The sequence below is a fragment of the Dipodomys ordii genome, unplaced genomic scaffold, assembly GCF_000151885.1.
Source record: "Dipodomys ordii isolate 6190 unplaced genomic scaffold, Dord_2.0 Scaffold122, whole genome shotgun sequence".
Lineage (NCBI taxonomy): Eukaryota > Metazoa > Chordata > Mammalia > Rodentia > Heteromyidae > Dipodomys > Dipodomys ordii.
This window is the reverse complement of record NW_012267338.1, coordinates 6,277,740-6,303,810: the sequence shown is the minus strand read 5'-3', so window position 1 is coordinate 6,303,810 and position 26,071 is coordinate 6,277,740. Positions and strand designations below refer to the sequence as shown.

The window sequence follows — 26,071 nt, the reverse complement described above, 5'->3', positions numbered from 1 at the left end:
AGAATATCATGTCCTTTGATTTATGTGCAAATTTCTAAAATAAGAAAGCCTGATCTCTTCACCCACTCAGTCACTGAAAGCTTTCAATTGTTCAGGTACTGTAAAATGAAGACTGGGAGGCATTGGTTCCTGTCCTTCAAGGGACATAAAACCCATGGTAAGGACACACACATAAACAACTAAATAGAACATGTAAGGGTTATGATAAAGATATGACCAGGTTTGTAGGAGTAGAGAAGACTAGATAACTAGCGAAAGGCTCCAGAAGACTTCATAGAGGTGACCCGTAAACTGGTGAATGGAGGTCAGTCAGGGGTTGAAGGGATGGGAATACACTTCGCTTGCATGTGGCCTTGCATGTGGTACAGAAGGTGTGATCAAGGAATGGATGCAAGTGTAAGCTTCAGCCTGGGAGGGCTGCAATGCAAGAGCAATCTTCCACAGCTAAGCTGAAGAAGGTGGGCGCTGGCTACTAGGGAGATGATGGCCCTGTTAAGAAGTGTCACAGCAGGGGGAGATGGGAAGGGATGGTATAGGGAAACAAAGGAGGAGGCAACAATGCTTGATCAGAAATGTACTCATTACCTTGCTCGTGTAATTGTAACCCCTCTGTCCGGTATTTTCGCAATAAGAAATTAAAAAAAAAAAAAGAATAATATGGAAAAAAAAAGTCTCATGACACAATCCACCTCGGCTCAGAACATTTTCAGGTAGAGTAGACACATGCCATCTAATGTGCTAGATGGTAACACTGTAAGTAATTTATCAATGCCATCACAAAAAACTAGAAGGCAGAATTTTTTTCCTATTCTCTATGAACTAGGTACTTTAATATTTTATATCACTTAATTACTATAACAATACTTTGAACAAGACTTTGAAAGATCCTTCTATAATAGATGAAAAAGAGGCAGACTCACAAATACTAGCCTCAGAACTGGGCATGGTGGGATATGCCTATAATCCTAGGGGCTGAAGCAGGATCTCAAGTTCAAGGCTAGCTTTCACTATATACCAACTTCTGACTAAAATAAGAATAAAGATAACCTTTTACAACCCATACAGCATATGCCATTGCTATTCTTTAGGGTCACCATCTGGCAGAAAACTGGGTTCACTGATTGGGCCTGATCTAGCAAAGTGTTGCTTATATTCCTGTACATACACCATTTTAATTTTCTGGGTAATTAAAACAAAATTAACAAATTAATCTATTCTAACCCATAATGGTTTTTTTTACCCTTAATACTGGATATGTGTGGAATGTTTGACTGTATTTGGTACGATCATATTTTGTACTTATATTTGCATGTCATGAGCTAAATATACCTAACCTGGTACCCAAAATTTAAATAGACTCTTAAAAAAACCTATACAGAAAACTAGGTCATATATAAACAAACACAGGGATGCATTTTTTTCTTACTTTTACCATTAAATTCACCAAGATTTTGAAAACAATGGATACAATCACCACTTCATCATATACCATATGAACATTTTGTGCAGAAAAAGTAAATAAAAATACAAATATTGTAAATTAAATGTAAAAAAGTACAAATTCTCAATTCTGAAAAGAAGAAAAATCTCAACTTTTATGTGCTTTTCTAGATTCAGGTCAATGTTTCTAAGATTACTAAATCTTAAGTTACGGAAGTAGTCTTTTTTTGTTTTTTGGGAGGTAGCCATACACCTAGGATTTGAACTTCGGATCTTATGCTTGCTAGGAAGGTGCTCTACCCCAGGAGCCATATTCCCTGGTCACAGAAGGCAACAGGCCAGTAGTATTGCTAGCTGACATGAAAGTCAAGCTTTGATGCTCTGACTTCTTTTGAATCTTACTATTTTCATCTAGAATATTGGCCTCTAAACATTACGCATCCTAAAATATCCAATCTTTTGAGTGGCCAGCAAGTCTGCGGGAAAGTAGGGGAAACAGGAGTGAGTGGGTGTATGTTAAACTATATGCCTGAGAAAAAGATCATCCAGTTTAAGCTATAATGCTGTTACATACACACCTAGTGCCTAATTATCAACTGGCATAGCATTACTGAGTGCTTGAAAGATTTCTGGGTAATACAAGCTACCTAACACCACAAGTGAAATGACCTGAGATTTAAAGTCAGAACTTCATTGGCTATTAAAGAAACTGATGACAGGCTCAAAATACCCTTGTAGATCTTCAAGTTTCACCCAGGCCTTTCTGCTGTTTCTTTCGTCTTTGTTTTTTAGCACATAACTTTAAAAAAAATGCATTAGTCACCGCTCAAAGACTAAAACGCTTTTTAAAAATCTATCTTGAAACTATTTTTTAACCTGTAAATTAGGAGAGAGAAAAATACTTTATTTGGGGCCTAAAATGTCTCTTTGTCTGCTTGTAGGTTTCCAAAACCTAGAACAAATATGAGAAGCCCAAGAAATTCTTTCTGATTTCAGCTAGAGATTGTGATAGATTTCACTGATTTCCCAATGGGAAAATATTCTGATAATACTGGTTTGGTTGTTTTTTTTTTTTTGTTCTATTTTCTATATGTTTTACACTCATGTTTACACTCATGTTTTTTTTCAGAGTAAATTCACTCATACTTTCTTGGGCAGTAGGGGGAGCATAATCTTTTAAATTTTAAGTGTTTGAATCATAGTTGCTGGTATTTGCATGCTGCTTATTCTGAAAAATCTAGAATAAAGGATTCCATTGCCCTCTAGTGGCAATTTTGTTGTACTGTATTACCAAGGAATTCCTTTTAGTAAGAAGCAGAATAGACCATAAATCTTTGAAGAGCAATATGGTTACTTCATATCCTCCCTTCAGTTTCTGAAGTTTTCAAATAAATGCTTCCTCTCTTAAGATGATTTGTTTAGGGATTTTGTCACAGGGATGGAAAAACTCATTTAGCACAGCTTAGATGTGTCTGTTGTTTGTACACATCAGAAAGACCAAAACGATCGGTTTCCAAAGGGAACCTCTCAACAGTAGTTTGTTATGAGTAAGACTCCAAGATTACAATTCCAAACCTGCTTTGTGTGTTACTAGAAAACAAGGTAACGAATGACACACTGAATTGTATCAGATATGGAGAATGTTTCAGAGACATTTCAAAGACTAAAATAGAGTTACTCTTCGTAGTCTGATCTACATCTCAGATGGCTGAGAACAGGATTTACTAGGGAATTCTGTTGTATATCCCAGAACACACTATCCACTCACTTGTGAAAAGCCAGGAGTAAGAGATTTCTTTGGCATACCTGCTTGGGTTGGCCGCTGCCAGCTGGGTGGTTTGATGATGCCGGTGGATGCTACGGGTCTGAAGGCAGCGGCGGTGGTAAGGCTGGCCGCACCCGGTCTGCCCACACTTGTGCTGTCGGCACCTTCACACACCATCCGGGGTGAGGCTCCTGCCGAGGTGGGGTGCTCAGTGGGGCTGGAACCCAAACAAGGAGACATTGTTGGTGAGGCCGTAACAACTTCTCCTAGCAACACTCCTCTCCTATCCAAATCCATTAAATCGTGAAGGAAAATGAAATCTTGATTTATTTTCAGAAAGAAAAACACATGATGACTGATGGATTGCTCTCATTTAAACGAAAAAAAAAAAGAGTAGGAAAAGATAAGGAGCCTGGTAGCACTGGCTCTATACTTTGGAAATTCTCTTTAAAAGAAATACCGTAAGAAATTGGCTCATGAGAAGTACAAGTGACCGATCCATTTAAACCGTTAGCTACGCGTATCCACGGTTCAGAAGAACCATCTAGATGAAGGCAATGGTAACCTCTATGAAATGACATTAATGAGTGCCTTTTGCACACTCCTGTTTTTCTTTATGAACTAAGCTTCTCTGACACGGGACTGGCGAGGCCCTTTCTTTTGTCAGCTTAGTCAGGCACTCAGTTGTTCAAATCCCTAATATAAGCCACACACTGTGCTACCCGCTGGCCACCTGGTACTAAGGGAGAGATGGCAGCACTTGTCTGAGACAATGCCAGTGTTGTACCATTAACATCGGGGTAAAAAGGGACTAGACTACCATGACTTTCTCTCGACCACAGTTATCAGCTTCCCATCCTGTATACTGGCCTCCCTGTTCTAAATTTGACATCTTTTGCAAGCTTTACATAACCGCTACTTTCCCCACCCTGTGCCCATCAAATCCCATTGATGATTCACAAGGGTAGCAATAATATCCACCTTGCCCTTTGTTCCCTACTAAGAAACTAACATAAAGCACTTCATTTCCCTTTACCAAACTTCAAAATATACTTTGTCTATACTATTGTTAGTGATAAAGCAAAGGTAGTGACTACTCTAGAACCGGGTGGATGAAGAGCTACTCAGCAACTGCATGCACACTTCTGTGTGTACTAGAAACACAACTTTTTTTTTTTTGTTTAGGAGAGAAGAGCCATAGGATTCTATCAAGTTCTGAAAGTGTAGTCAAAAAAAAAAAACAAATAAACCAGGGGCTGGTGGCTCATGTCCATAATCTTAGAGATATGGTAGGCTGAGATCAAGAGAGTTGACGTTCCAAGCCAGCTTGGGCAAAATTTGTGAGACCCTTTCTCAACCAATAGCTATACACGGTGACACCTGCTATTATCTTCGTTTCATACAAAGGTGAGGTCAAGAGGATCACAAGAAAATATAGGCAGAAAAGTCTGTGAGACTCATCTCTACGGAAGAAGCTGGGTATGGTAGTGTATACTGGTCAGGCCACCTGTACTGAAAAGCATAAAATAGGATCATGATTCAAACTCTGGCCAAAGTAGGAAGTGAGGCCCCTCTATAAAAAATCTAATGTTGGGCTGGGAAGGTGGCTCAGTGGTAGAGTGCTTGCCTCGTATGCATGACACCCTGGGTTTGATCTCTCAGCACCACATAAGCAGAAATAGCTGGAAGTGGCGCTGTGGTTCACGTGGTAGAGCGCTAGTCTTGAGCTGAAGAGCTGAGGGACAGTGCCCAGGCCGAGAATTCAGGCCCCACAACCAGCAAAATAATAATAATAATAATAACCTAATGCAAAGAAAGGAATCGGTGGGTGGCACAGATAGATATCTTGCTTAGCAAGTAAAAAGCTCTGAGTATAAACTCCACTGCTATTTAAAAAACAAAAAGCAATCCAGAACTGTAACAAATCATTTTTCCATAACATTGGAGAGGATGCAAGTACAAACTTGTTACATCAGATGATTGATTGGTCAGTCTGTAGCTAGCTAGATGATAGATCATCTATCTATAAAATACAGACACACTAGTTATTACCACAGTTTTATAATCTGCCATTAATTTTATAGGGTTCATTCAGTGATCTTATGCTTTTGGAAACTACTTAAGATCTGTTTTGTACTTACACGGTATACTTGATAGTTTTAGGCCTAATCATTAGGTATAGGAGAAAAATTGATCAATGTATTTTAACACTGCTTGGATTTACCATGCCCTATAGGCTCGTGGTTGGATACCAGCTGGTGACAACATGCATTATAGAAGGCAGGAAATAAGTCAGGCCCATGGAAGTATTCTAGAAGAGGATATAAGAACACAGCCCCTCCTCACTATCTAATGTCCTGACACCCCATGGGTGGGGTGGGGGGGCCAGCTTCCTCCCTCCTGGCCTTAATGCTCTGCCCCAACACAGACCCACATGCCCCAGAGCCAGCCAACACTGGACTGAGACCTCTGATTCCATTAAGTCAAAGCCAACCTTCCCCCTGGACGAATTGCTTTTCTCACACATTTTGTCAACAACAGAAAATTAACTCAAGTAGCACTCAGATAGTAAAACTTAAGTTACCTTTTCAAGCAAAGTCTTCATGCTGAACAACTTTGAGTATAGCCAACCAAAATGAATGATTCTTTTTTTACATGATTCCAGAAACTGTATCTTACTTGCCATTTGATTAGTTTAGTATTTACTTGCCTAGCAAGTAGAAAAGTCTGTAATGTATTAAAGTCAGTTATTATATTCATGCAATACATGACAATATTAGGCTTAATTAAATATTAGTGTCATTACTCATCATTTCATACCAAACACCAAGTGTGCCAATGAAAGGTGTCACAAAAGAATAGCAGGTGAGCTCATTGCCATACAAAATAAAAGCTGGTAAATTAGCACTGCATTGAGATTACAGTTAATTTACAACTGGGAAGAAATCAGCTCCAGGATTCTGCCATGGAGCCTGCTAGTTAACACTGTGGTTGAGTCTAAGAGAAAGCAACACGGCAAAGCACCCATCTGCTCTCACATTACCTGGCTTCTTTAACCTGGAGAGAGCCAGATGATGTCCTGGTGGACTGAAGATAGGGAAAAGCTAAAGGCTTGGAAACAGGGCTGATGCAAAGTGCAGCCAGGAGAGAGGGAGACCTTTCAGCACTGGAGAGCCTGGCAAGCATTTGAAAAAGAGTTATGAGTGAAAAATTACAACTGCTAATAGGAGAAAGTAGGTTGTAAGAGTCATGATTGAAACATTTCCTTTGAGATCAAGATACTTCTGGGCTCACTGTATTATTTTACTCACTTAAATAAAGTTGAGTAAACTGCCACCAAAATTAGGCAAGACAATGTTTTAGAAAGCAATTAAAACTAGAAAGATACAGAATTGTAAAAAAGAATAACCCATAAAACTATTTAATTCTTTGGGGGGTAAATAGATAGGAAAGGATATCTGGCAGAGCAGTTAGGTTATACATTCCACCCTCGGGTTTTGGGTGAAAATAATAACAGAAACTTCACTTCTACTTGATTCTGCATCAAATGCAAAAACTGAAAAGTGGGTAGATGTCAGTGGCTCATGTAATCCTAGCTACTCGGAAATGAAAGCTGAAAGTCAAGGTTCAAAGCTAAACCTAGCAAAAAAGTTTCTGTGAGACTCTTATCTCTGAATAACCAGCAAAAATCCAGAAATGAGGTTGTGGCTCAAGTAGTAAAATACTAGTCTTTAGTGAAAAAAGCCCAGGGAAAGCACCTGGAGTTTAAGCTCTAGTATTGGCACAAAACCAACACAAAGAAACAAACAAAAAAAAACCCTGACACTGAAAATTATGAACACTCTGAAGGCCGTAAGCACACGACTTGCAGTCATCTTTACTACAGAGAAAAACTGTACATAGGTGGTACCAATGGAGAAATATGAAGAATGATTTTTACAACCACAACCACCTGGGTATTTACTCACAAGCTAGAAAAAAAAATAACCACCCCACAGTGCAGGGCTCACACAGAGCTCCAACCATCCCACATGGGTGTGCTGCCCGGAAGTGACATCAGACCAGGAGGATGCTGAGACAATTTGTGGTTCTACCTGGTTCTTGCTGCCAGGGCAGCGGACACAGCGGCAGCTGCCCTGCTGAGTGCTGCACCACTGTATCTGCCAGGAGAGGAGAGGGAAGAAGGGCCTCCAAAACCTTCCTCAGAACCGTCCACATGCCTTGTGGAGCTGTTACACAGACAAGTAGGGAAAGACAGACAGAGGAGAGGAAGATAGAAGAATAGATAAGCAGAACAGATACAAGATAGCCACCAGTCTATATTACAATTTAGATATAAAGGCATGCAATATCAATCGGGTAACAGGACTTCAGGTCATTTATTTACTCTGGCTGTGACTGCTTCTAGAAATTAGAATTTGCTGGGTAGTCTTATATAAAACAGATCTTTTAACATAGAAACACTCTTGGTCCCCTCTAGCTCTATTTAAAATTATATCAAAACCACGTACCACCCAGTAGAAGACTGACCTGCACTGAATAACGAAGTAGAGTTCAATTTCTATAAGCAAAGAAAGAAAGTTATGTGTATTCTCCCCCCCACCTCCAAAAAAAAGTCCCTATATCAAGAACGTTACCTTGGAGATGAAGTGTGCCTACAGCATGACATTTTAATGAGACTTGTGTTTTCAGGAGAAGCAGGTACAACAGCTGCCTGGGCAGAAGCAGCAAGATACATTAACGTGAACCAGAAATAACTGGTTGTGGACAGCTAAGAAGAGTCCATTTAAATTATTCAGAGTGAGTTGTTTGGGGAGGGCTAACATCTGTGCAAAAGTAAAAAAGCAACTGTGACCAAAGCATCATCTGCAGATTTCGTGTCTTGATTTTATACCTCTGAAGATTGTTTTTGAATTCAGAGCTTTGAGCTCTGGTGTTTGAATTCAGAGCTTCCTTTGAGCTTGCTAGGCAAGTGTTCTACCAACTAAGCCACAACCAAAGCACTTTTTGCTTTAGTTGTCTTTTGTCACAGGGTCTCAGCCTGGACCACGATCCTCCTTCTGCTTGCTTAGCTAAGATGATAGGGCACACCACCGTATCTAGCTTTTTACTGACTAAGTGAGTTTCTTAAGGGCTTTTTGCTTGGGATGGCCTTGAACTTTAATCCTCCTGATCTAAGGTAGATTACAAGTGTGAGCCTCCATGTCCAGCTCCATGCCAGAATAAGGTTTCATCTTTGGAACTCAAACACTAAGTAATTATGTGTCGACTTCAATGCAGGTTAGAGGCAGCTCCACTGTTGACTGTGAGGTGGACATTAGTCTTTCTGTCAAAAGATCTGAGAGCTGGGCACGGGTGGCTCATGCCTGTCATCCTAGCTACTCAGGAGGCTGAGATCTGAGGATTGTGGTTCAAAGCCAGCCTGGGCAGGAAAGTCCGTGAGACTCTTCTCTCCAATAAACCACCAGAAAACTGCAAGTGGCGCTGTGGCTCAAGTGGTAGAGTGCTTGCCTTGAGCTCAAGAGCTAAGGGACAGCACCTAGGCCTAGAGTTCAAGCCCCATAATCGACAAAAAAAAAAAAAAAAAAAATCTGAGAAACTGTTATCTCCACAGGATGGAATTTTACAAGCCATTGGAGGGAAAATTAAACAGCAAGCATTTGCAATTATACAGACATCTTACAAGTATGAGTTTTTTTTGCAGATTCAGACACTGAGTTGAATTTATGACTACTCTCTGCTGTGAATGTTTAGAGAAAAGAAGAGTAAGGTCTCAGGAGAGCAGAAATAGTTGGTAACAATGGCAGAGCTGGGTAATATGATTGTTAAGGTAAAGACTAGTTACCAAGGGACCTAACTTTTTACATGCTATATCTTTGAGGCAACAGTTCCTCTTTGGGGGAAATAATGGAGAATACTAAGAAGTAAGACCTTAGACAACTAAACGTCAGATTTAAAAAAATATGTATCACCTAGTTAGACACTATGAGTCCTGCCTATAGTCTTGGCTCTGGAGGTAGAGATTGGGGAGATCATGGTTTGAGGTCAACCTTGGCAGAAAAATTAGCGAGACTCTATCTCAACAAACATGCCAACTGTGGTGGTTCATTTCCTAGATCTCAGTTATGTATGAGGTATAGGAAGGTAGAGACTGGACTGGGGGAAAAAAAAGTGAGACTCTATCTAAAAAACTAACCTAAAAATAAACATGAGCTTGAAGTGTTACTCATTTGAGTTCTTCTTAAGGCAGAAGGCTGAATTCAAATCCCAGAACTGCCACACACACACACACACACACACACACACACACACACACACACACAAAATTATCCTTACACACACACACACACTAAATTATCCTTCTCCTGTAAGAAGAATAGGAAAACATACTCAATTTCTTTTCTTCTATCTTGTCACCAATAGTACTATAAAAGGACTACCAATATCTCATAAGTGCCATTAGTAATCCAAATATTCTGAGAGTATTATCTGGGTGTTTAGGAACATACAAACTCTGTCATAGGTAAATGTTCTAATTTAGAAGAGCATACATGGAACAAACTCAGAAAGCTGACTTGAAACATCACAAAATAAGTAAATAAAAGACACAGATTTCCCGGTTCTACATTAGACATTAGAAAGCAAACAAAAATATATCTACAGTGAAAAGCAATGGGAAGCAGTACTGAGATGAGTGCCAATCAGTCTCCCGTTAGTGAGGTCAGTTCTGCAGCCTATGACCACTTTTTCCTTTTTAGTCAGACAGTTTTAGTAACCAGTGCTTCACCAGTGCTGAATCTTAGACAAACCAGCAAGGCAAAGCTCTACCTAGAAGGTGCAGATGCTACTTTAGGAAGTGTGGCTACTTGTCTGCCCAGATGTAAGACCTGGCAAGCAGCAGGTGGGTGAGCTCCGGTCTTACATACATCTTCCTGAAAACTGCCAAGGCTACATTTCCAGAAACAAAGAAGAAGAAGAAAAAAAAGCAAAAACATTCGTGAAAAAATCCAGGAGGTATTTAGCATATTCTGTATATCATCTTTTAAATATACATTAGTTCAATTCTTCAAGAGGTTAAAATCAAACATAACATCTCCCCACCAAAAACATAAGCTGGCTTTTTAAATCCATTTAATCCTTTTTTAGGGATTAAATGGGTGTGGCCATGTCAATGGGAGGAGAGAAGGCAGATGAGAATTCCCGTTCACTGACTGTGCACTTAAGAAGCTTCAAGAACATTCAGGCTCCAAGAATTTCAGTTTTCCAGCATAATAGGTAGAAGCCAGGTGGGATGGGATTTGGGATGGGTCTGCCTATACAATGTCTATTACACAATGCCCCCAGCACCTTGGGTGGAGCTGCCTGCATGGTATACTTCATAGCAGCCAAAACTTGCCTTGCACATGAGACTGTTGAGATCTACAATGACATGAGATGAGTGTTGCGAAGATACAGAAATAGAAAAGCACAGCATATATTCCTTTTCAGAACTGCCATCCCTTTACTACTGTTGTAAACCACTGCATACAACTTGAGAAAATGTCATATGAAATGAAAATATCATTTAAGAGGTTTGTTGTCTTTTAGCCTACAAGTTAAGAACAGTTTCCATCTTTTTTTTTTTTTTTTGTCGGTCGTGGGGCTTGAACTCTGGGCCTGGGCGCTGTCCCTCAGCTCTTCAGCTCAAGGCGAGCACTCTACCACTTGAGCTACTTCCGGTTTTCTGGTGGTTTATTGGAGATAGGAGTCTCACGGTCTCTCCTGCCCGGGCTGGCTTTGAACCATGATCCTCAGATCTCAGCCTCCTGAGTAGCTAGGATTACAGGCGTGAGCCACCAGCACCCGGCAGTTTCCATCTTTTTTAAAAAAATTAATGTATGAAAATTTCTGGGCACCAGTGGCTCACACCTGTAATCCTAGCAACTCAGTAGGCTGAGATCTGAGGATCTCAGTTAGAAGCCAGCCTGGGCAGAAAAGTCCTTGAGGCTCTTATCTCCAATAAACCACTCAGAAAAAGCCAGAAGTGGGCTGTGGCTCAAGCGGTAGAGCGCTAGCCTTGGGCACAAAGAAGCTGGACAGCACCCAGACCCTGGATTCAAACCCCAGGACCAACAAAAACAAACAAACAAAAAACCCAGAACATCTTACACATGAAAACCACATAAAATCCAAATTTTGTCATCTATAAATAAAAGTTTTAAAATACCACCACGGAGCTCATTCATTTACATAGCTACAGCTACTTTCTTACGATATAAAAAGTTGAGTAGTTACTACACATCTTAGAGTCCACAAAATTTAATGTATTTACTATCTAGACCCTCACAGAGAGAGGGGAAAAGGAGGTGCCAAGCTGTGTCAGAGTGAGCATCTCAAGACACGAGTCTTGTTGTGTGTTGCTTAGACCTTCCAACACTGCTTGAAGGCACCGTAATCAGGGGCTACCTGCTCTTCAGAGTGCTCACCGGGCTGCCTGGCCCTCTCACATGCTCCAGTCCATCCTGGACAGGCCAGGTCTCTTCCACAGGCCTCGGTGAACTCTGCTACACCAGCACCCCTCCTCACCACACCTCCACCGGGTCAGTACTCAGCATCCTCCCGCCTCAACTCAGATATACTTCCCCTATGAGGTGTCCATAAATCCCAAAGCAGATTAGGTTGTCTTTGCCACATATTTGTACAGTGCTCCATTCATACAATTGGTTGTGACTGCCACTATACCATTTGTGATGTCATCTGTTTAAATTCAGACTTGCTCAGCTAATCAGTAGCTACCGAGGTCACAAACCATTCATTATATTGAACAATAGAAATGAAAGTTGATAAAAGTGCCTTCCAAAATCCAAAGAACAAATGAGTAATTGTTGAATAAATGTATGAAATTTATTGTTTTCAAATACAGAACTCATGATACTGCATGTTCCCTAGTATTTCTACCTTCTAGAGACAATTAAAACTAAACAAATTAAAAACATTTAACCTAAACTAGTATTATTGCCCAAATAAGGAGGGACACACGATAATGTAATGGCTAGAATAAAATACACTAATAATATCAAGAATCATTAATATTTTAGGAATGACTATCATTACCATGTCACTTGGCACCAGTGGCTCATGCCTGTGATCCTATCTACTCAGGAGGCCAAGATATGAGGATCTATCTCAGTTCAAAAGCCAGTCCGGGCAGGAAAGTTCCTGTGAACTCTTATCTCCAATTAAATACTCACAAAAAGCTGGAAGTAGTGTTGTGGCTCCACTGTGGTAGAATGCTATCTTTGAGCAAAAGAGTTCAGGGACAGTTCTTAGGCCCTGAGTTCAAGACCCAGGACTGGCACACAAAAAAATTATTGTCTACATAGGACAGGTTTTAAAAGATGAGAGGCTTTTTTTTGTTGTTGTTAATGCTTCCTTGAGCTATGTTGACTGGAAAAATGAGAATGAAGTTTATGTTTCTCATGAAATATTGTGAGCAGTAACTCTTCTTTTCAATTTCCTCCTTTATTTATATATTTATCTGACAGCATAAGTGACTTTTTTCCCTCTGGTTTAAAGCCAGATTTCCAGGATTTCAAACAAGTGGACTTGGGAGGTGTCCCCTGGGCTCTGCACATAGACTTTCATAGTCAGTCTCTAACGATATGAGATTTCTAACAACATCTCAAAGTAACTCATCTGATACAGAAGAAACAGAAATATCTATTCTCCTCTGACATCCCTTCATTTTTATTCCCTTGAGGAAATAAATATTGTCTACAGCAAACAAACTTTCTACTTTGTCTGTTGCTTAAGGGAGTTTTCATTTCTCACCAGAGGGACATGAACTTGCTCCTTCCCAGATATGTCTGCAGAACTGGCTTGCTGCCTCTGGCTGGCTTTCCTCTAGGAAAATGAACAAAGAGCTATTTGTGCATTGTGGCTTTCTCTGAACTGTGTCTGGGCTTTTTAATGTGGACTCCTGCTAAAGGTGTGGCCCATAAAACCAGGCAGGTTTATCTTCCTCAGTCCATCCTACAGGAGCAGATGAGAAGACACTTTTCCCTGAATGCTGACAATTAACTGTGCCAAAACACAGCCTTACGCAGTATTCTCCATCTCCTTCTTTCTCAAGCACCTCAGTTGACCAAAGTAGAATCTGGAAATACATCCAAGTCATGGCTGAATTTGGACCTTTAATGTTAGAGGACATAGCAGAGGGGTTTAGTTTGGTCAAGGAAGCTACTATTTGTCTGGAACAATAACTATCACCTCTGGCTTCTTCATAGTAACACTGCCATGTTTGCATATAACTGCAATCTCCCTTTCAGAAAAGTAAAACAACTAAATCTCAACTTTAAATTTGTGGCACTAAATTTATTTATTCACAAATTTCAGCCATTTTGTGCTCTGAATGCACAGAGCAAAGAGAACTATATATTAGAAGCAAAAGGAAACGATAAATTAGCAATAATGAAAATAGTAGCGAAAACGAAGTGTGTGTGTGTGTGTGTGTGGTGTGTGTGTGTGTGTGTGTGTGTGTGTGTGTGTGTGTGCTGCAGAGGACTGGATCGCAGCCTCATGGAAGGCAGGCAAGAACTCTACCACTCAACGCACAGTCCAGTGAACTAGATTTCTAGGTGCTTCCTACTTACTGCAGCAAGAAAAAAAAAAAAAAGACCCAAAAGGAAGGAATTCTGTATATGTGTGTTCCAATTCTGGGGCTTGAACTCCAGGCTTATAGTCTTACTTAGCTTTTTTAGCTCACTGCTGGTGCTCTACCTCTTGAGCCATACTTCCAATTTTGGCTTTTTGCTGGCTATCTGGAGATAAGTCTCACAAGACCTTTGCCTGGGTTGTTTTTTTTTTTAAATTTAAATATATATATATATATATATATTATTGTAAAGATACTGTACAGAGAGGTTACAGTTATATGAGCAAGGTAATGAGTTCATTTCCCATGGAGCATTGTTACCCTTTCCCTTGTCCTTCCCCTTGCCTGGGCTGGTTTTAAAACTTGATTCTCACATCTCGACCTTCTCAGTAGCTAGGATAACTGGCGTGAGCCACCTGCCCACAGCCCAAAAGGGGTTTTGCTGATGGAGTTGGAATTTACTATTTGCTGCTATATACTAAAATATGTATCTCCTCTAACTCTGATGTTGAAATTCTAAACTCCCATATGATGGTATCAGGAAGTGGCCAATGTGGTCTTGGAGGCAAATTAATGCTCTTCTAAGAGGAGGTCAGAAAGCTCCCCTGCCCCACCCCTCATATAGACACAGGAAGAAAATGGTAATCTATTAACCACAAAGCAGCCCTCCCCAGACCCTGAATCTACCAGTCTTGATCTTCCCAGCCTCCAAGACTGTGAGCAGTAAATGTCTGTCACTTAGGTCACTCAGCCTATGGTATTCTGGTTAATAGTAGCCCGAATTAAGACAGTTACATTGAGGAAAGTTTTCTCTTTGCCCACACATTCTATTTCCTCACACCTTTGAGACTGCCTGACTTTAACAGTTCCCTGCTATTGTTTTCCCTAAAGGTAATTACCTTTATTTACTATGTAAACAGCTCAACATGAAATCGAGTTATTGATATCATCCCTTAATCTCTATAAAGAGAAATGCTGTTGTGTATAAAGACAGGCAAAGATGAACAGACATTGGACTGTATGTTTAAAAATACGGTGTGCAGACCTTTAAGGCATATCATCACAATCCTACCAGAAGCCCAACTCTTCTGTAGTTGCAGTAAACTCAATCTTAACACTTCTTGCTCTGTATTAGGTATTTCTTCCCTAGATCTTTCTTATCAGTGACTTTAGAGATCTCTTAGTTTAAAACAGCTTCTTTCCCACAGGACACATCCTACAAAAAAAAATGATGTATGACTCAGAATGAAAAGGCAAATTGTTCTATTACTTGATAGGGTTATCAACTTCAATGGCTCAATAGCCATGTACTCTCTAACTAAACTCATCCTAATTTCTCCCATTCAATCACTCATTTCCATTCATTCAACAAAATAAACAAAAGCTTTAATTTCCATATTATGCCATCTTCATACATTCTAACCTCTCCAATTCCCTCCCCTCATGGAGCTTAAATTTTTCCCTCCAACCCTGGAGATGAATCCCATCTGTTTACCAGCCTCATCCACCAGCTCCTGGCTCTCATTCTTTACTGCTTTCTCCATCTCCAAATCCAGCTGGGCTCTTGAAAACCCTCTATCACTCTTTGCATTCCCTTTCTCCAGAGGTGAAATGAAGCAAGTATCCTCCTCTCTTTTCTCTTTCTAACACTACCAATTATCTTTTATCACCGAAACTCCAAGTCCTGAGAGGCTAATGCTATCTGTCTACTACTCACTCTGGATGCATCTTCTTATCTTGTCTATAGCTCACCCTGAAGAGCTTTAGCCCCTGGCCCTCAGCCTTCCTCTTTACCTTATCCCTAAAAATTTTCTCAATGACTTTAATAGAAGTCTATTGAATCACTGAGTGACCTGCTACTGACTTTCCTGATTTCTTCCCTTCAGTGATACATTCTTTTCTGGGCTAAGCCTTAGGACTGGAATACTTCAAGTATGCTCTCCAAAGTGTATGACCTTTACTTTTGCATCAGCAAGTACAATATGCCTGGAAACTTGCATTTTAAACACCTTTGCTCTCTCACTCTTCTATCTTTTTTCTTTTCATTTGTCAGGCCTGGGGCTTGAACTCAGGGCCTACCCAGTGTCCTAAGCTCCATTTTCTCAAGCCTACTTGAGCCATAGCATCCCTTCCAGTTTTCTTGGTAGTTTAGTGGAAATAAAGAGTCTTATGGACTTTACTGCCTGGGCTGGCTTTGAATCCCGATCCTCAAATCTCAGCCTCCTGAGTAGTTAGGTGTAAGCCACCGGCGACCAGCTTCTTTTACCTTTTGATGATAATCAGTTTACTGAGCAGAACTATAACCAACTGAACTGCTACTGAATTCAACGACCTAATGATTCTGCACTCTCCATCATCCCCCCAGAGTTCAAAGCTTCCTCAACAAATCTGTTCAATTCTCTTCATCTCTACGGCTAAGGTCAGTGTTATATCTTGCCTTAATTTAGAGAATGCTCCTAATTTGCAGTCTCCTCTTTCTCCCTTTTCAATTAGTTTTCCATGGAATTCAGAATGACCTTCAGAAACACATTTTAGGTGTTATTTCCGGAGTAGAATCCTCGGCTGTGCTGTGTATTTCTTTGGGAGAAGAATCTAAATTCCCTACAAGGCAATACAAGATTTACTCCCCTGCTCATTCACTGAATCTTGTATCACCTTCCTCCTTTATTTACAATATGCTATTCACAACAACTTTCTTTAAGTTCCTTGAATACACCAATATGTGATTTCTCTTGTCTGGAGAGCACATCTCCTACATATCTACGTGACTGACATTGTCAGGTAATTCATGTCTCAGCTTAAGTATTTTCTTTTTCTCTAACTAGTGCCCAGTGGTCTTCCTCTTCCTAACCCTTCATTGTTGATCTTGTTGTCCTGTATATTATATTAGAATCTAAATCTGTAATATCTGCTTTTCCATTCTCTCTAGACTGAGTCTATGATGTTACCTTTACTCTGCTTACAAGTGAGTGGAACAAAAGCATGTCTTGGGTTTATTTATTGTACACAACATTTGTAGCTATGACCTAGTTAACAGGAATGACTGGTTCTAGCACACTGCAGATACCAAAATCTAACAATTCTCAATCTTTATATAAAAATTATAGGATTTGCATCTAACCTACACACATTTTTGCATATATTTTAAATGAAGGCTCTTGCTATGTTGTCACAGCTTCCCATGCAGCTAGGACTTCAGATCCATGCCACTGTGAGTGACTTATAATGCCTAATGCAATGTAAATCCGATATGAACAGTTGTTACACTGCTTTGTTTAGGGAATAATGACATGAAAAATTACAGATGTGCAGTACAGATGAATGTTTTTAGATCCATGGTTGGTTGCATCGATGGATGAAGAACCATAGACATAGAGCCAACTAAAATAAACACGAGCAGAAGCAAGCCAATCTCGTCTATGCATTCCGAAACTAGGGAAGAACTTTCAGTGAGGACACAGCAGTGGGTTTAGGAAAAAAAACAAAACCACAAAGGGGTGACATTGTCCAAAAAAGAAAGGTACTCATTTCCTGACTTACATAACTGTAATCCTTCTGTATATCACCTTTATAATAACAATAAATATTTTAAAAAACCAGCCCATAATATCAACTAAGACCAATTATTCATATAGTGTCCTCTGATCCAAAGAGAGATTAATTGTTCCAATAGTTCCTCAGCTGATTTTTGTGGGATTATCTAGTACACTGTCAGAGACTAACGTCAGGGCCTAAACAGTAGATTTCAGATGGTATTTATTACTGATGAATAGAAATGCTGGATTTCTTATAATTTAGAAGCCATATGGCATTATTGACTCTTACTGGGTTTCTTTTTTCTTTTCTTCAAATATCCAAACTTGTTGCTTTTTTAAAGAAACTATCTAGTTCCGCTAACCTTATCTTCTCTGAGCCAGGTACCGGATAAAAGAGCAATACATTTTGATCCAAATTGCATGTAATTATGTTCAATTTAACTTTTTTTGCTAGATTAGGTCCATTTTTGTCAGTTTCAAATATCTTTTTTGAAAACTGATTTGATTAAAGAAAATGTACAGATATCTACAAGTTTACACAGGAAGTAGTAAAGGGCTTGGATCCTTTAGTACTCTTTGCTTAAAGTCCTTTCAACCTGCTAGGAACTGTAAAAACTGCAATGATCTCATTCCAATGTTAAATTTAGGGTGGGCCTCTTTTTTGATAACATATTAATATTTACCCCATTCCAAAGAATGTTAGGTTGGATGTGTTCTACTTCTTGAGAATTGATTTACAATTTCCTGTATCTTTCCTCAGTGTTCACCAGCCATGATTTTAGGAATGTCTTATAGGAAGTAGAGGTGTGGCTCAAGGAGTAGAGCACCAGTTTTGAACAGAAAAGCCAAGGAGAGGCACTGAGTTCAAAGTCTAGTACTGAAACAAAAACAAAAAGGAAAGAAAAAAGAAATAGCAAGAATATCTCCTAGATATTTTTCCAAGTGATCTCAAGTTTAAACTAGACCACAGTTTAAAAGTCAACATTTCTTTTTGGAAAAGCAGTACTATATTTGCTTCTCCCACTCTTCCTTCCTTTCTTACTCTCCAGGTTTAAAATAAATGCAAAGAGTTCTAAATGCAAAGAGAACTACTTTGCAAACCTAGGTTTTAACTATGCTGTACTGTAAATTATTGAACAAAAATAAGTGGATAGAACTATTTAGAATCACTTTGTATCCAGGAATCAATTCCCAAAACTATTTCAGTATTTGCCTTTGGTTTGAGTGCTTTGTTTACTTAACTCTTTCAACAATGAATCCGAATTCCACAATCACCACTGACAGCGTCACTTCAGCTTTTCTCTTTCCCCCTTGAATCAATGTTATTTGGTGGGTTTACCTTTGAACGATTTTTTTCATGGTTGTTGTACATTTCATTACCACCACACAGTGCTGCTACAACATCCCATAAAAAGATTCAGCAAGAAATATTTGATTTCTCTTTTGTTAGAATCTATAGATAACTTTGATTTAAGCAAGTTTGTTTAAAAGTGCTGCTGCTCTACTTGAAAACATCAAATATCTCCATTGTATAAGTCATGATATACACCTACCTGGAGCTATTAAAATATTTCAGAAACTCAAGTTTCAATTTTCTTCCTTTTTATGAATAAAGTAGATTAAAGGACTAAATAAAGCCAGGTGCTGGTGGCTCATACCTTATCTCCTAGCTAGTCAATAAGCTGAGATCTGAGCACCATGGTTCAAAACCAGCAGGGACAGGAAAGTCCATAAGTCTCTTATTGCCAATTAATGACCAGAAAACTGGAAGTGGTGCTATGGCTCAAAGTGGTAGAGCACTACCTTTGAGTGAAAAAGCCCAAGCCCTGAATTCAAGTGCCATAATCCACTAAGATCAGAAAAAGACTACTAAATATATACTATTAAATCAAAACTTCCACAGGGATTAGCCTAGCTTTCACATATTCTCTGTTCAAAGAAATAAATTCAAACTCTTCAGTTGGACATGGTTAATACTAAAACAGAAAGATCCAAAACATGGAAAATTCAGACTGATTCTAAAAGCACGTGAAATTTTTATTAAAAGTTTAATGTACAAATGTGTATAACTAGGCTTACATGAAAGAAAAAACTGAATCTAGGATTGTGGTAGAGTGCTCAGCATGCATGCTTGCTTGCCTAGCGTGCATGTAACCTCGAGTTCCATCTCCAACAATACAGAAATATTACTCAAATAGGAGATTAGCTCTAATCAATTGTCTTGGGAATCTGAATAGTCACTGTTATCTTGGATTCCAGGATATGGGTGGGTCAGGAAACATTTTTTTGAAAGGGTCATGTTGCACATATTTTGGGTATAAGCCATATAGTTTCCAGTAGATATTCTAAAATTTATATATGTGTGTATGTGTGTATATGTATATATATGAACATCTTTTGAAAGATGATTAACCTAGCATGTTATTTATCAAAAATATATCTGCTCAATTTCTTTGATAAAATCACACTATCATAAATCTTCGTGTAAACATGATGTAAAGCAGATGGAAATCTTTGATGTGACAGAAAAATGTAAAATCAAACGGCATCAAAATACAGAAAATGAACACTTCACCGGGGCAAATGCTCTCCTATCAATGCTCATAACTAAATGTTGCCAAGTTGTGATCTTTCAAATAGTGTATCTGAAGTTAACCACATTAAACTTCAGAAGTCATCCTTAATATTGAGGATTACAGCAAACTCCTTTCATTTCCTGGTTTAATTCAGCAAAATAACTCTGTTGTATAAAATGAAAAGAATTAACCCAAACCAGCCTCAGTGGTGACCTGATAAAATCCTGCTTCTAAAGTACTTGGTACATAGATTAGACTGTTAGGATTGAATTTTGATATTACAAATACTGACCTGGATAGAAAGTTTACTTTGGGAAAAATAATTGTTTTCAAAATTAGACAGCTCAACAATTTGTGTGTGAACATCTACAGGTTCTTAAGGCACTGAAGTGCAGTACCTACTTATGTTCAGTAGATGGCGAGATTTACACTGCAGTCTCCAACCCCATGTTCGAATAAATGTAAAGCTTCCAGCAGTAAATGAAAGTGGATCAAGTACAAATATTCCATATATTGCAACTAAGAAAATGTACCAGATTTTATACCCACTTTAAATAGGTGATCTTTCTTAGATTGGCAGACATTTATAATGTGTATCATGGTATTAGCTAAAAAAATCTACCTGGTTAATTTTTAAGTTATCTTTTAAAATGATACTGCTATGGAAGTGATGGTATTATCTTTTGGGAAGTGTGAGTGTTAATTCTTACTTCACAAAAATACGTGTGCATGACACATTAGGGAATGATTTCACTGCCTTTACATATCTTAGAAAACAGTAGTTTAGGATTATAGGTACTGTCAACTGTTATATATAACAAGGATATTATTTCTGTTCAAGAAGTAACTTAGGGATTCATTCTTTAGTGTCAAATCCCATTTTCAGGGCAGCCAGCTGGAAAGCACATGAAAATTATTTTAGTACTAAGGAGATCAAACATATATAAATGATTATTTAGACATGAATACAAACATAGGGAGTTCTTTAGCCTTTAAAAGGATTTGGGTTTTTCTCTATAAAGGTTTGTTTAATGCAGTGTAATTGGTGACACAAGTCTAAAATGGTTTTCCACTAAAAGAAGAAGCAATCATTCCTCCCTTAAGTATTCTAATTTTTTTGAAAATTGGGAGGTCATATCATACAATATAATTCTCAACTATAATCTGTAAAATAAATAACTACATAAATCAGAATACATCGTTCCTTAACCAGGGAGATAAAAGATTGTTAAAATGATGCCTTGACCATAATAATTTTAGAGATTTTTATATGAAAATGCTGTTTGCTTATAAACATTACAATGACAATCTGTCATTGTAGAAACAGTGAGATTAAGAAAAACATCTAGCCAGGCCTGTAATCCTAGCTCCTCAGGAGGCTGAGATCTGAAGATGGAGGTTTAAAGCCAGCCCAGGCAAGCAAGTCTGTGAGACTCTTATCCCCAAAAACTACTCACAAAAAAACAGAAGTGGCTCTGAGGCTCAAATGATAGAGCACTAGTCTTAGGCCAAAGAAGCTCGGGGGACAGCGCCCAGGCCAGGTTCAAGCCCCAGGACTGGCAGTAAACAAACAAACAAATAAACAAATAACACCCTTGGGCTGGGGCTCAAGTGGCAGGATACCTATCTAACAAGTGTGAGGTCCTGTGTTCAAACATTTCCATTTATATTACTTACTACAAAGACTCTTGTCTTCAAAGTGCTTATAATTGGAAAGTTGAGATATGTAGACAAACATCGATAGTACTAATTAGAAAAGGAGGTGCCCAGAGGGGGGTTAAAAAAAAAGTGTGAACTATGTCAGTTCAGAAATGAGATTATTCCCGTGTGGGGTGCAGATGGAGAGGGTGAGGGTACACTGTAAGAAATAAATGGTTGTCCTTGTAAAAAGAAATGAGAAGACATGGAAGGGATGATATGTGCATTCAGCCCAGGTTCTCAGTAGCACACCACTAGTATTTGGTGCTGGGTGGATCTCTGTGTTGTGGGCCTTTCCAGGGCACACAGATATTCAGTATCCTTAGTCCCTAGCAGCACCTACCTTTCTCTGTCTGCTTATAACCCAGCATAGTTCTAAAGGTACTCAGCAGCGCCATCTCCCAGGAAAGCAAACTGTCATAAATTCTTAACAATGTACAGAAAAGAGATAGGTTCAAATAAAATTTATGAAAGGGTTGATAAAAGGGCTAATCCATGATTCCAGAAGGGTACATATGGAAATTTTCAATGTGCAAATTCTAAGAATATGTTTGGTACTGCTTTCCTATTTTAAGTGTTCATTGGATTTTACTGTTAATCTTAATTTTCATTTTGAAGGTTCTTGTCTCATTGATAAAGCTCCAATTATATTTAATTTCCAAGTTATTCATTATTACAAGGTGGTTTCTAATGCAATCCACAAATAAATAACTTTTTTATTGAGGAAAAAAATGTGAATGCATCTTCCTTCTGATTTCCATAAACATTTAACTGATATTTTTAAAGACTTAAGAAGAGCTATAGGGGCTGGGAATGTGGCTTGGTGGTAGAATGCTTGCCTAGCATGCATGAAGTCCTGAGTTCGATTCCTTAATACCATATACACAAAAAATAAATAAAAGAAAGAAAAAAAACTAGAAAAAATTAAAGAAGAGATAGAAAATGACGGAGAAAAAATGACAAGAAGATTAATTAAAGGACCAAGCTGAAGAGAACCAGGGATCCAAATTGGGATCTAAAAGAATCTGATTCTTTTAGATTAGATTCTCCAGAAATTAGACCTCAGGACAGAGTGTAGCATGGAAGTGCTCCTTAAGAATTACCACTTGGACCAAGAGCTGTAACAAGGGGCCAGGGCAGAGTAGCAGAAGTGAACAGATGTTGAGTGGCCATTCAGGATTTAGGACAGCTTCAGCGGATCCGACAGCAGCCTTGGAGCTACAAGGGCTGGGCTGAAATGGCCAAGCATTCTTCCTCCACTTCCCTCCACCCACCACCAGTCAGTACATGCATTGCCTGTGGGCATCTGAGGTGCCAGTACAGGGCTTGACCTATAAAGACTGTCTGCACCCACACTAACAGCAGGACTGGTACCAAGTCCTACACCAAAGCAGTGTGTGGGTACAGACCCACAGGGAGCACTCTCTGCTGGTGTTTATTCTGGAGACAGTGATCAAAGAAAAACTTGTTAAGGGATGAAAAGGGGAAACAAAGGAGGAGGCAACAATGCTTGATAAGAAATGTACTCATTACCTTGCTCATGTAATTGTAACCCCTCTGTACAGTATTTTTACAGTTAAAAAAAGAAATTTTGTTTGACTAGAAATAGATACATCATCTCCAAACAATTTTAGCCAACTTTTTTATAGACAGAACTAAACTATTAAGTTTATCATTAAATTATGAATAGTACATCATAGGTCAAATTATCAGGATCCAGTTTGTGCTTTTATATGGGCACTCTGTTTCCGTTCCCTATTTCTTACACATACACAATCCATCTCTGCCTCCCTTCTCCAGGACTTCACTGACTCTCAGCAGAAAAAAAAACATTGCATTGATAGCCAGCCTTGATGTATACTAAACAGGTATATACTTTGCCTGTCCTGGGGCTTGAACTCAGTGCCTGAGCGCTGTCTCAGAGCTTTTGCTCAAAGCTAGTGCACAGCTAGCCTTGAGCCACAGCACTACTTCTAGTTTTTTGTTTTTGTTTTTTTTCTGAGTAGCTTATTAGAGATAAGAGTCTCATGGACTTTGGCTTCAAACTATGATCCTCAGATCTCAACCTCTTGGGTACCTAGTGTTACAGACATGAGCCACCAGCACCTGGAAGGTATGCACTTTATTGAGCAAGCTGAAAACGGACACTGGATCTTCCCTTCCTCGTCCTTTTCCTTCTGTGGGGGAGCAGTAGTGGGGACTGAACCCAGAGCCTTGCATATATACTAGAAGAGTCCTCAATCACTTCAGATAACGTCCCCAGCCCTTGGTTCTTCATTTTCTAATTTTAACTGAATGTGATTTGATTGGAGATCTAAGTTGCTCACCTCCAGGGTTGAGATTTTTTTTGGGGGGGTCCGGTCGTGGGGACTGAACTCTGGGCCTGGGCGCTGTCCCTCAGCTCTTCAGCTCAAGCTTAGCAATCTACCACTTGAACTACAGTGCCACTTCCAGCTTTTTTCTTTTTGCTTATGTGGTGCTGAGGAATCGAACCCAGAGCCTAATGCATGCAAGGCAAGGGCTCTACCACTGAGCCACCTTCCCAGCCGGAGAATTATTTTTAATGCCTGGAATGTTCTCATTCTCCACATTTCAGCCCCACTGTCCTTCCAGCTTGCGGTACTTGCCATACTTGTTACCACACCTGCTTTTCCCCTGCCTTAAGTTCTGTTTTTAGATCATCACCTGGTTGGCCAACTTTTTCTCCTCTCTCAATTACTGGCATTAAGGTCATCTCCTCAGGGGTCTATATATAATCTAAAGCAATCCTACCTTGCCTAAGCCAGTTTTTTTATATTTCTCAACTTAATCTATTTTATAATCTTGGCAAAAAAATGACCTCAAATCATCTTGTTTATCTATGTACTTACTGCAGTATAGACATAGATGCATGCCTGGCACATCAAGCCTTGGTTAATTACTCATTTGAAAGAATGAAACCAGACAATGAATGAATATTTATGACTCATGTGATTTGTAAACACACATCAGAAACAATAATTGTAAAATTATATGGGGAAAAGCCAAAATATTCTGTATTTTTTAATAACCTTGAGTAACAGCAGGGAGGGTTATTCTGCATCTTAACATCACAGCTCTTCATAAGCAGTGCTAAGATGTTTCTGTACAGAGCTTTCCTTAGGGTAATGATAAACAAATGAAATGAGTATGTTTTGCTCCTACAATGTATTTTTCAAGGGAGCAAAAATATATTCCACTCTGTCCAAGACACAGTCCATCTTCTCACTGGTAAAACATCATTAAAACAATGTTGAAAATTCTTCAGAGTTACTTCCCAATTTCATATTCAAAACAAACCTCTGATAGAGAAAGATTGTGTAAGACAAACAAAAACAAGTCATAAATTAGGTCACCAGACTTAAAATAATATTTGTGCAGAAACTTGTATAAGTTTTGGCTAGCTTTTAAGCTGGAAATATAAAATGTCCCAGAAGATTCACAAAGCTCAGGAATTCAACTAGTGACTCGGTCAGATGGAAATGTCCTTTGTGATCCTGGCTGAACATCTCTTCCCTATGCTCACATATGGACCGCTTCAGTGACACATTAAAATACTTACTGGACAAGGTACTAAATTCTTATTTTCATTAGTACCTATTTCAAATTAGAAAGCTCTTTTGTCTGTTTTAGGGAAGAATTCTTAAATTTACCTAAAATTCTTTCTAGCAGTTCTATCAGCTCACTAGTTCTTTTAGAAACTTGGTTCTTGATGGAAAATACCACATCTACCCTAGCACATCATTTTTATGTGACTTTAATTCAATCTTTCTAACACTTATCTTGTGAGATCAAGAATGAATTATTAGGTACAGGAAAGCCTGGGCTAGGAAAGTCGATATTCTTCCAGAGGACAGATCATAGTAATAACTGGGATTGATGTTAGGATCCTAAAAGCACAGCAGGCAAGTATTTGAAGAATTAGTGTAATAAAAGAAAGATATCTTATATATCATGACATTTAGAGGAAAAGAGCATAACAATATCCTAGACACAAACATTTAGGGGCTAAATTTTAATAGTAACAAATGACTAACCAAAATTTAAGTTTCTCAAGGTATCAAGCATCTCTCCTACTCTACAGTGACATTAAACTATAGAAAAATAAGAATGTATGCTGGGCACCGGTGGCTCACATCTGTAATCCTAGCTACTCAGGAGGCTGAGATCTGAGGATCGCAGTTCAAAGCCAGTCCTGGCAGGAAAGTCTGTGAGACTCTTATTTCCAATAAACCATTCAGAAAACCAGAAGTGGTTCTGTGGCTCAAGTGGTAGAGCACTAGCCTTGAGCTGAAGAGCTCAGGGACAGCTCCCAGGCCCACAACTGCCAAAAAAAGGAAGGAAGGAAGGAAGGAAGGAAGGAAGGAAGGAAGGAAGGAAGGAAGGAAGGAAGGAAGGAAGGAAG

The 26,071-nt window shown here is 39.0% G+C and overlaps 1 protein-coding gene across 3 annotated transcripts in view; it reads right to left on the bottom strand.

Moving 5' to 3' along the window:
- Pdlim5 (PDZ and LIM domain 5) overlaps nucleotides 1-26,071 on the bottom strand; it is a 158,642-nt gene that overhangs the window by 26,266 nt on the left and 106,305 nt on the right. For all 3 annotated transcript variants that reach the window (XM_013029775.1, XM_013029776.1, XM_013029777.1), the window contains exon 8: nucleotides 3,247-3,422. In XM_013029775.1, the coding sequence (XP_012885229.1) occupies nucleotides 3,247-3,422 (176 nt within the window). The remainder of the gene's footprint in view (nucleotides 1-3,246; nucleotides 3,423-26,071) is intronic.